Here is an 11,577-nt window from a genome sequence, read left to right on the forward strand (position 1 = left end):
TTTGTTTGCATGTTATCATCATACTAATTACAAATTCATCATCACCATTGTAATTCCCCAAACGAACGACCTTTGGCTATGTGGATACAAAGATAAAAATGAGCTTTATTTTAGTGTGACTCGTCATAAGACTTCAATGTTATCTGACTCTGAAAATGTCACTGGTCCTGTATCAGTTCACCTTTTGGAAGAGAGGACAGAGTGAGCAATTTTCTAGAGAAAAGGAGAATTGTGGCTATGGAAGCTATCCAAGGTCATGTGAGGAACTAAAATGGCAACACTGATATAAATAATTACAAAAGCGATCACAATGGCTAAATAATATCCGTGTAGTGGTGTCTGTGAGTGTTAAATCTTATCAAGGGAATTCATAGCAACATGCGTAATTAGGCTTGAAAGGTCTGTTGCATGTTTTCAGGCAGTGTCAGTTCACCATATTTTGTGTGATTTTTATTCTTTAAAACACCATAATGCTTTTTTTTTTGGTTCCTTCATTGACCAGCTGAAAGATTTTTTGATTCATACTTTTTGGATTCAACTTTGCAGGTATCCATGCATCCATGACCACGACAGCAAGTTGTTCATTTTACTTTATTTTTTACAACTTGTAAAATCGACTCAGTGCAAGAGCATTTATATATTTGCAACCTATGTTTCTATACAGGTAAAATATAGAAATATATTTTCTTAATTTGCTCATTAGATTCTGACACATACTGTTACTGTTACACAATTTACCTTTGTCTGACATTTTAACCACAATACGCTCCCCATGTTCACAGCCAATACATTACTCAGCATCGAACACTGTTTAACATATGAAATCTGATATGAAGGACATACACATGCCAAAAGTGCTTGATATGCTTCAACACCATTGAGGCCTCTAACATAATTTGTTAATTATGCCACCTTTGGTCTGTTTTTTGTCTCCATAAAGGTCACCATCTGTATCTTTTTTTGAAATCAGTTCTTCTCCCAAAGAAGGCCTGCATACGCAGTATGTATGACTCCCTTGCAGGGCTCCAGTCCCCTTTATAAACCACGCCTGGGTCACCCAGAGAAGCACAGCTCTTGCAAACAGGGTTGACAGAAAGCTTGGTGTTGCTTGAGGCAAACAAAACATTTTGTTATTTTTTTAATCACTTCTTGCTTACCTCATTTCCTTGGGATACTATGTGGAAGGCTGCGGTGCTTGCTGTGTGCCTGCTGGTGGCCGGGGTCCAGCCCATGGAGGACCCAGCGTATGGGGTGAAGCTCTGTGGCCGTGAGTTCATCCGGGCAGTCATCTTTACTTGTGGGGGCTCGCGATGGAAACGATCACTCAGGAGTGCAGGTGAGACGGAAGGTGCCACATCTTCACCACCTTTGTCGACATCAGTTATGGTTTCAGAGTCTGACTTGATACATGTTTTAATATGCTCTTATTCCTTTTATGGGATGCAGTCATTTTTATTCTATTTAAAATAATAATAATAATAATAATAATGATTATGCTCTGTGCCCAGGAATGAAACACACTCACATCAATGTTGCGTTATAGTGCACGTTGAAAATGGAGAACTCCCCCTTTAACTTGGCCACAGTTTACACGACACTGTTGATGACACCCCCTCCCAATGTTATGTAATGTTATGACACATTTAATTTCACTAGACGCTTTAGTTGTGTGTGTCCTCAATGCAGTGGTGATGCATAGGACCAATCATAACTTCAGTGGAGTAAAATAAATATAAAAATGTAACTGAAATTTCTCCTTAAAACATCTCTGTGTTACATTACATCCATTGTTAATGTTGTTCTAAATTAACTGGTAAACTTGGTTGATGCAGATGTTCCAGAAGACCCATTTAGCTCCCATCAGGAAGAGTCCTCGGAAGGCTTTGGTCAAAACTCACTGGAAAGTCTTCTGCAAAGGAACAGGGACCTAAGATTTGCACAGAGAGACAACCAGGAAGGAGCGTTTAGCAGACCGACACGCTCCTTCATCACCGAAGAGATCCTGGAAGCCCTGAGAAAGGCTGACCGCAAGGGCCGGGATGTGGTGGTGGGTCTGTCCAACGCCTGCTGCAAGTGGGGCTGCAGCAAGAGTGAGATCAGCTCCCTTTGCTGAGAGTCTGAGTGAAAACATGGCACAGCGTATTAATATACAAACAGACATTTTTCAGTTCTCCTGAATCAAATGATATTTTATATGATTTCATAACCACTGTCTTTTTTTGTTAAAAATGAAAATGCGTTGTTATTTGTAGTGTCTATGAAGTATATGGAAAGGGCTGCCATGTGCTCAAAATGTTTACATATTTCTGCTATTAAAATGCATTCCAAACTTTGTAATGAACATCCTCAAGTATTCTGTCTCATCTGTCCCAGCCTCTATTATACACACATTTATTTTATTTTTTATTTAGAGTTTTGCATTACTGTCTGAGAACTCAAAGTAATGAAAGGCTTTGTTAGCCACATACAATGTCTACAAATGTATTGTTTTATAATTGTAAGTAACTTGACTTTTTTTTTATTGGTTTCAAACTAAGTGATAGACTCATAATAAAAAATATTAATGACTTTGCTTGTTTTATTATACTTTGCATGTACTTCAGCAGAAAGAGAAAGAGATTTAGGAGGTATGGATATTTAGAAATGTACTACATAAATATAACATATATAATAATCTATTACAAGCAAAAGCTTATCATTTAAAATGCACTTGAGTAAAAGTCCCAAACTGGATATATATATATTTTTTTTTTAAACACCTAATGTAGAAATAAATGTAAATGTTTAACCAATATAAAATATACTAAAATAAGTTTTTGTATAAAGTATTATAAGTTTACAATATAAAGTATGTTTACACAGTCACATTAGGGGGACTTGTCTTTTGTTATGGGGACAAAAATCAAGTCCCCATCACGTAAATTATTCCATTTTAAGGTGTAAGTCTGAGGTTAGTCTTCGGTTAAGGTTCGTGTCCGGGTCAGGATTAGACCAGTAGTAATCATGGTTTTGTGGGGACATTTAGGGCTGGTCCACACAACTTTAACAGGCTTGAGGATTAAGACCTGGTTTTATTGATTTTAGACTTAGAATTAGGTTTGGGTTAGGCAGGGTAATGGTTAGACATTTAGTTGTGATGGTTAAGGATAGGGTAAGTGGTTAGGGAATGTGTGTGTGTGTGTAACCCTGTCAGGGCTGGAGCTCAGATCTCTATTTCCGAGAAACTGTAGAAGAAAGTGCGCGTGCCGTTTTTTTTTTTTTTTTTATCACGTCACCGACAATTCCTGAAATGGGCAGGCCTATTCGCGATAACGGAACTTCACAACAAACTTTAGTGTCTCGCGCTCGTGCTCCCTGTACAAGCCTGCCAGGATGGACGTCTGTCATCTCAGCGTGTTTCGTGACGAGGTAAATAACGTGTAGCTAATACATATCATTAGTTCACTCATATTATAGATCGGCACATGACTTGAGCGAACGATATTCAGGCACCAAGTCCGGAATTTGCACGTGTTACTAACTAAATGTGCACTTGGCTTCATGTAGCAGGAATATTTACTCTCCATATGCTAAACTACTAAAACTGCAGTGTATAGATTTAGTTGTATTCGTCTTCCGGGGACACAACTTCACTTCATTTGAACTTCACTCAGTGTACAACATGGGTTAGACGTAATGTAGCTGTCACAGTACACAGTTGTGTATACGTTTAATATGTGTGTGTATGATTACAATGATGTTGTCTTTGTGAATATTTGTGTGTACGTGAACGTTTTCTTGTGTTTCCCGCAGGCACTTCAGGCCTGTGTTCAAATGTAATGGCCCCTTTCAGGAAGAGGTGGCTCTTGTCCATCTTGCTGCTTTACCTACTCACTGACTGTTTTGCTGCTGCAGGTAGACTCATTCAAACTTTGTTCCAATAGATGTATAGAAGTAAGTTTTTTCTGTATGACAGACATTGCTGTATGGGGTCATTTTGGTCGATCCATCCAAGTTTTCTGGGCTATTTTGAGGGATCAGATTTGGTAAGGTTAAGCACTTAATTGTGGCGATGTAAATTAGACAACCCCCCCACTAAAGCTGCTACGTTTTGCACAGTTTCAGTATCCTCCTGATACTATAAGTTATTACTATATGATATGACTATGATACTATTATTAATATATTAGTTATGACGCACAAGGACAAACAAACAGTTGCTGAAAAAACATGAACTCCCGCATGGAGGGTGTATTGAGTCACATTTCACATCTATAGAAATTCAAGAATGTAAAGTCACTTAATATTTCACTGCATGAAATAGGAAATGCTGCCTGTTTGTTCCTCCACATTGCAGTATAGTATAGTAAAGTATAGTACAAGTCTACATATGAGTACCACTATTAAACTAGTCTCTAGCAAAATATACAGCAGATGCTTTATGCAATTCAATGTCTGCAGGGTCTGATGGGATTCGGGTTGGGTTGGGTTGTGAAAACAAAAATAGAAGACAGTCACTGTTGAAAATACTAACAACAATAGCAAGTAAAGGAAAAACTAAGCAATAAAAATTAACAATAGGGCAGTTGCTCATTGCAATTTAACACAGAAATAAGAATGTTGCAGTTTCAAACAATACACAGGCGACAGGTCCCATGGCTGCTGTCATTTCTCATTTTGTAGACAGACGTGAAGTTTAATTATTTTGCTGTGTCTTTTAAAGAAGAAGTGGCAACAAAAGAAGGGTGCAGCTCTCTGATATGACTCTAGTAGAAGTGTTCACTTCCTGTTAATGTTACCAACTGAGAGCTTAACTGTAGGTGTTGCATTCAGGCGTCTTTCACCGCACATGTTTCACAGGCTTACTCGAAATGGGTTAAGGTGACAGTCTTGTTATCAATAACACTAAAAGATGTGTGCCTGTGTTCATGTGGATGTGTGCAGATATATACGTCTGTGGTGAGGTCTGCATGTTGCTTTCTAGCTCTTTTTTCCTCTCCGATTCAGAAACTCACCACAATGTAAAATTTACATTTAATTTACAAAAACAAACCTGTTTTTATTTAATCTGCATGTACAGCGCTAAACAAATTGATTACACCGCCTGTCATATACAGTATATGAGAAAGCATATATAATATTTTATAAGTCTTTCAAAAACTTTATTTGTCAAATAACAAGCCGAATTCACCGTTTTATACTCAAATTTGAGCCAACACAGAAATTAATCAGCATAACATTCAGCCACTAAAACATTTTTTCTGTTCAGGAATGCAAGTAAATAACTGTAATTTGGCATCATATTCAAGAAATAATTTAGTGTTTTACAATTTTTTTGTAAATGGATAACAATAATAATAATTTTAGCATTAAAAATATCATTTCGGTTAATGAGCTTCTACGTACTGGTGAATTAACCATTACAAAAACTTTAAAAAATATTTTGAGAATTACCACTGCTGTTAATTTAGGGCAGCTGACTATATAAAGACTTTAAAAGGCCCCTTGCTGACACCTGCTGTCTGAAGATTAACTTGGCAAATTTGAACACAAAGAAGGACAGGAAGTCATAGTGGGGATGACTGTGTTTCTAGTTAGTTAACCTGTGCGCCCTGTGCTGAGGGGCAGCAGGAAAGTTATTTATAATATATGAATTATTTATATTAAAATATAATTTGGAAGAATGAGGAATTGGTTCTGATCATTGCTGCAGAACAAGAACAAAAAAACTAATAAATATTAAATATTTTGGTTTTCTTTCAGCTTCCCCCTTCTTCTCTTGGGGTCGCAACAGCGAATCATGTGCTCAGTGACCAGCATATTTGATTTGGCAGAGATTTTATGCCACATGCCCTTCCTGACACAACCCTCCCATTTATCTGGGCTGAGGACCAGATAAATGAGATGCTTGTGACCAGCACTAGGAGTACACTGGATATAGCCCCCCGTGGCTGTACCTTGCGCAGAAGTACCCCAGCAAAGCTGCAGTATAATAATGTCAGTGGGGGACACTGGCCTGATTGAGGAAGCCATCAGGCGACAGAGGAAAAACTGTCTTTGTGATGAGAGGTTTTGGTCCGGATGGACCTCAGTCTCCTGTCCGAGGGAAGGGGGTCAAACAGTCTAGGTCCAATGTGGGAGGGGTCGGTCACAATCTTAACTGCCCACTTCAGAATCCTGAAAGTGTACAGATCCAGTACAGATTGCTGCCACTTTCAGTGTTTTATGCAGTGGCACCTGACAGAGACACACAATAGTTTTCACACCACAATACAGTACTGGATCTGTCGACTTACTTTCACCCCTGGGTGTACCTTCCTAAAACAGTCTTGCAACAATCAGTCCCTCGATAAAAATTCTAATACTCACTTTTTCTTGGAGTCTAATTTTTATCCATTACTGTCTAGGTCCTCCAGCTCGTCCCTTGCGCCCTGAGTGCTGTATGCCATGTAATGAAAAAATCTGTAGTGTAAATATCCACTGTACCTGGGATCAAGGGCCGGACCCTCACATTCCTACCGAATACATCCTCCACTGGAAACCAACAGACAGCGCGTAAACACAACCTTTAATATTTCTTGTGACATGTGACATGATTAAAATTTTGGTTGCATTAATCGGATAACACGGGTCTTCTCATTTGCTCCTTTTGTCTTCTAGGGAGGAGGAGCAGCCGACCAGTTCTAACAGTTCAAGCAGGGTTATCGATCGTGAACACTTTTTCTACCATGAAGAACTTCATGTTTGGGTTGAGGCTAAAAACCAGCATGGTTCTGTGTACTCAGAAGAGAGTGTCTTCAATATATCAGATATCAGTGAGCACTACCAAAGACATTTTCAGTTCATAAAGCCAATTCCTTACTTACTTTAAAGTAATATTCCTATGTTTTTCTGTCTTAAGTCAAGCCACCCCCTCCTACTATCACACTGAGACTGGAGCCATTAGAGATAGAGTGGCGTTCCTTCTGTAGTGACCTGCATTTGTCCATGGGAACCTGTGAGGTCCGAAATCGCATTGAGACTGACGATGTCTGGCTTAAGGTGACTTTGTTTTAGGTTTTGTCTTGCCACAAAATCTCTTCACGACAGTGAGGGTACAGCAAATAAATGTATGTCCAGAAAGCAAGCTTTAAGGTATTCTTGTAAGGAAATCTGAATATTGTTAATTTACTAATGGCATTGAGTAGTTCCTTTTTTCATTCTTGTCTACACAGCACGAGGGTGGATTCTTGCACACCAACATAATTGACAGCCCTCTTCCTGGCACGGTTTACGAATTTCAAGTTCGCTGTGCCTGTAGCATCGGCTTAATGAGTAACTGGAGCACTATCCACAGAATAAGGAGTGCAGAAAAGGGTGAGTCCTAATGTGTGTCTTGCTCTGATGCTGAAAGTAAATACCCAAACACTTCTTTACCTCTCTCATTCAGCTCCTCTTGGAGAGCTCAACGTATGGACATACTGTGGGTCATCACCAGCAAGTTTTGACTGTGCACTGAGCTGGAAGGTAGGCAAAAAAGAAAATCCATAATAATCATTCACTGACTGGAATAATGACTGAGTCACGTATTATGTGGACTCACCCTTCACTATAACCTCCTTGTCTTTATTCCTCCCAGAAACTTCCTTTATCTCACGCACGGGGTGTCATTGTTGGATATGAAGTTAGACTCTATTACAACAATGGTACAGCCACGTTGGTGAATGTTTCCACAGCTGAGCCAAGAGGCCAGCTGTTCTGCAGTGACGTGCAGTGTCACCTCCCGGCCTCTCTAAAGGATGTCTCATCAGTGTCTGTATCAGCCTTCAATGCTCGTGGTGCCACAGTGCCTTCTCATCTAATTATGCCAACACCAGGTATCACTTGCCCAACTTTAATGATGTCATAATAATAATTTACATCTTCTTTGACAACATCCTAAGATGAGCTGCTAACTAGCTGGATTAAATACTAATCGATTTTAACTCATGCACTGCTTAAATCAAAAGCACATTGTTAGTCTGATAGATTTTAAAGTCAGGAGTCCACGAGTCAAATCCTGCATGCAATAAACCCCATGTCAGTGATTTGCATATATAAAATAATAAAGATGTAGGGCCCACGTTTGGTGTAGTGGTTGGCACTCTTGCCTTTGCAGCAAGAAGACCCGGGTTGGAACAAGGGCCTTTCTGCATGGAGTTTGCATGTTCTTGTGTGTTTGTGGGTTTTCTCTGGGTTCTCCGGGCTTCTGCCCACAGTCAAGAGGAATATGGGGATTAGGTAAATTGGTTGCTATAAATTGATAGGCGTGAATTGTTGTTTGTCTCAATGTGTGGATGCGATGGACTGGCGAACTGTCCAGGGCCCTTTGTTAGCTGAGATTGGCACAGAACCCCCCCCCCGGTGGAGGATAAAGCGGTAGATAATGGATGGATGCAAAATAATAATGACTGGATAAAGAAGAACATATTCATGTTCATATGAATCACAACACATGTGTGAACTACAAATTATTCCCTAAAAATGTGTTTGTGCCTCAATCACTAAATGAAATAAGGAAATGTGCATAACATAAATGTAGCTGCAGATCTGTAGTGCTGACACTCAGTTGAATCCTTAATATGTTTGTTAAATTTTAGTGAAGTTCATATATGACTATTTGACTAGTTATCTCTGAAAAAACACGTTATACAGTCGCACCGTTCCTGTGGCTAAACTGAACTAACAAAGCATTTGTGTCTTGCGCAGCTAAAAATGAAAATGAACACGCGCTCAACCTCAAGATGAATGAAGAGAACCTCACTGTGTCCTGGGATCAGCCGCGCTCTCACACCCTGAATGAATATGTGGTGCAGTACAAACAAGTAGGATGTCCTCCAGGCCAAGGATTTGATTGGGTCAAAGTGGACAGCAGCCAAGAAACAGTGTTTTTCAAAGGTCTGTTTGATTATGATACACTCCAAGCGGTAATGGAAGGAACAGGAAAACATTACACACTTACTGTCATTTTGAGTGGTGTCATTTAGTAATGAGTCTTACCTGAGGATTTGCCATGTGCTATGCAAGCGGTTAACAAAGTGACTGTTTACTCATAGGTATGTATCTCCACCTACAGGTCATTTTAAAAAGTACACACCCTACCAAGTGTCTCTGTTCTCATTGTCACATGACAAGAATGTCCGTCACCTTTCATCAGTTATTGGATATTCTCTTGAAGGAAGTAAGTATACATTTGTTGTTTTTAGTCGATCCTTACTTGAGTTCAAGAACCTCATGCATCCCTCATGTTCATTCTCAATTTCTTTTCAGCTCCCTCCAGTGTGCCATTGTTTAAGGTGTCTTCTATTGCTGCCACTCAGGTGACCCTGTTTTGGGAGTGTGTTCCTCTGTCCATGCAGAATGGGCAGATCCGATATTACCAACTTGGAACAGACGAACAAAACGGTACAGACTATGTAATTGTAATGGTATAAAAGAGAGAAAATGTACAATAATAAGATAAGATAGTCCTTTATTTGTCCCGCAGTGGGGAAATTTACATTGTTACAGCAACAAGACAGTAAAGATAATAAATAATAAACATGCACTACCAAAAATGATGAATAATGATGAACAAACTAAAGTAATACTGTAATTGATTGATTGAGCCAAGTCTCTGCCAGGTATTCTCTAAATGTTCACCCTCATTCCAAACAATATGTTTCTCCTAGTGTACAATGTGAGTGCATCCTCTCAGTGTGAGAATAGAACATTTGAGCTGAAGCATCTACGTCCAGGCCAGGAGTACAAAGTGTGGATTAGAGCTGTGACTGGGGCCGGGTCTGGAGCAAACACCATTGCAAGGTTTAGCACAAGGAAACAGCATGACCATTATGGTACAACTTCACATCTTAACTGTTTCCTTTTTATTGTGTTGGACTCATTGATAAAATATTACAGAATTTTCTGGCAGGTGTAATAAATATCACTGATGCCCTTTTTCTTACTATTTTTTTCAGTGTATTTGATACCAGCTCTGCTTGCATCATTGGTTCTGGTTATAATATGCATTCTTATTTTACTCTGGTGAGATAATCAATTTATATCAACTTTTCTTTGGTTTGCTAAAACTGAATTGTGTGAACATTAATGTTCATGATTTTTCTTCTTGATTACTCTCAAAGACTGTATTGAGTCTGAGATTGCTGAGTGTGTGTTCTCTTTTCCCAGTTGTTTTCGAGCAAAAAACAAAGTGTGTCAACATGTGGCCTTATGTCTCTGTGAGAAAGTGCCAGATCCCAGCAACAGCCAAATCTTCAGACATATGAAGCACCAGGTGAGAGACTGTGAGCCTTGTTTCGTCTCAGAACATGATTTACACAATTTGAAGATACAGGCTGATGGTCTTCCTCCAGCCTGTATCTTCAAAGGGAGGGGGGTACCAAATTCAGAGGGGAATGTTGAGCCTGAATAAGCCATTATTATATTGGTTATTGCTTTTCCTGTTTGCAACCACATACTCGCCAATGTTGTGATACTGTGTTGGCATATAGAGATTCTGTGCACAATGTTTCCAACAGAATTACAATTAGATTTTTGGCAGCATTTACTTACGTGCAAAATACTTTGATTGACCAACACAGTTTTTGTATTTAGTGGTGTGTGTGTGTGTGTGATCTTCCTATAGATTAATGACCCCTTGGCTTGGATCTGCCTACCCATGTATGAACAACATCCTACGATCTCTGTTTTGGAGGTTGTTAAAATCCAGTCCAACCTGAAGAAAACCTCAGATGTTGATGAGATAACTTGGACAGCTGCAAGAGATGGGTGCTCATACAAGGACTGCCAAGATGAACAGAAGGAGCGTGACAGGACAGACCACGGATGTGAAAGAGAGGAGTACAGCAAGATGGTTGACTCTGATGAGGAGGGGGATAGGGAGGATGACCAGGATGATTGTTCGAGCTCATCAAATAAAGAACAGTTTACATCAGGTTATGAAATGCACTTCATGCCCACTGCTTTGGAATTACAGAACGTTTGATGTTTTTAAGTGGACATTCATCTTGTGTTTTTTTTATTATGTGCAGAAATGTGTTAAATGTGGAAATGGTTATGTAACCTTTATCTGCAGGACAGTTTGGGGTGGACTTGGTCATTGTATGGAAAGATTTGCTTATTGGAAATTAGCAAGTTAATGGCAACTCAGTCATTATTTTTTTTGCATTTTTATGTTGAACCTGTTGTGAGGTTACAAACATAGAATGGTAAATTAAAGGCATGTCTGGATTAAATGAAATTGTATAAATGCAAAGATTTGAAAGGCAAAATATTTTAATTATTCATTTATTTATTTTTTAACACAATGTCACATTATTTTTTGGTATAAATGCAGATTTGTGTTCTTCTTTTTACTGCATTTTTTTATCCCCCCCCCCCCCCAAAAAAAAAACAAAACAACAACAATTCTTAAGCCAACCAAACTAACAACATATCCTACAAACACAAATGAATGTGCATTGTGTGTTCAGGGTGCATTGCAAATGTATTTATCTATTGCTCTTAAGACAAGAATACGAAATACAAATACACTATACATAATCAACGCAAACGTCATTCATAATTAAAATGACTCAA

The 11,577-nt window shown here is 39.0% G+C and overlaps 2 protein-coding genes across 2 annotated transcripts; both read left to right on the forward strand.

Moving 5' to 3' along the window:
• Window positions 1-1,041: 1,041 nt before the first annotated feature.
• rln3a (relaxin 3a) lies at window positions 1,042-2,567 on the forward strand. The gene is made up of 2 exons (XM_058653693.1): window positions 1,042-1,336; window positions 1,833-2,567. The coding sequence occupies exons 1-2, from the start codon at window positions 1,177-1,179 to the stop codon at window positions 2,111-2,113; spliced, it is 441 nt and encodes a 146-aa protein (XP_058509676.1). The 5' UTR covers window positions 1,042-1,176; the 3' UTR covers window positions 2,114-2,567.
• A 710-nt stretch (window positions 2,568-3,277) lies between these two features.
• il12rb2l (interleukin 12 receptor, beta 2a, like) lies at window positions 3,278-11,350 on the forward strand. The gene is made up of 15 exons (XM_058652587.1): window positions 3,278-3,408; window positions 3,793-3,894; window positions 6,387-6,534; window positions 6,640-6,794; window positions 6,881-7,020; window positions 7,194-7,335; window positions 7,409-7,485; window positions 7,598-7,835; window positions 8,707-8,895; window positions 9,074-9,178; window positions 9,268-9,402; window positions 9,669-9,833; window positions 9,957-10,023; window positions 10,168-10,273; window positions 10,625-11,350. The coding sequence occupies exons 2-15, from the start codon at window positions 3,819-3,821 to the stop codon at window positions 10,982-10,984; spliced, it is 2,103 nt and encodes a 700-aa protein (XP_058508570.1). The 5' UTR covers window positions 3,278-3,408; window positions 3,793-3,818; the 3' UTR covers window positions 10,985-11,350.
• The last annotated feature ends 227 nt before the right edge of the window (window positions 11,351-11,577 follow it).

Source organism: Solea solea, chromosome 16 (assembly GCF_958295425.1).
Source record: "Solea solea chromosome 16, fSolSol10.1, whole genome shotgun sequence".
NCBI classification, from domain to species: domain Eukaryota; kingdom Metazoa; phylum Chordata; class Actinopteri; order Pleuronectiformes; family Soleidae; genus Solea; species Solea solea.

Bases quoted from the DNA above. Each gene is read 5' to 3' on its own strand.
- il12rb2l (XM_058652587.1), top strand. From the start codon at position 3,819: ATGGCCCCTTTCAGGAAGAGGTGGCTCTTGTCCATCTTGCTGCTTTAC. The intron at 9,179-9,267 runs GTAAGTATACAT...ATTTCTTTTCAG, and splicing joins TGGATATTCTCTTGAAGGAA to CTCCCTCCAGTGTGCCATTG. The intron at 10,274-10,624 runs GTGAGAGACTGT...ATCTTCCTATAG, and splicing joins TCAGACATATGAAGCACCAG to ATTAATGACCCCTTGGCTTG.
- rln3a (XM_058653693.1), top strand. From the start codon at position 1,177: ATGTGGAAGGCTGCGGTGCTTGCTGTGTGCCTGCTGGTGGCCGGGGTC. The intron at 1,337-1,832 runs GTGAGACGGAAG...TGGTTGATGCAG, and splicing joins ACGATCACTCAGGAGTGCAG to ATGTTCCAGAAGACCCATTT.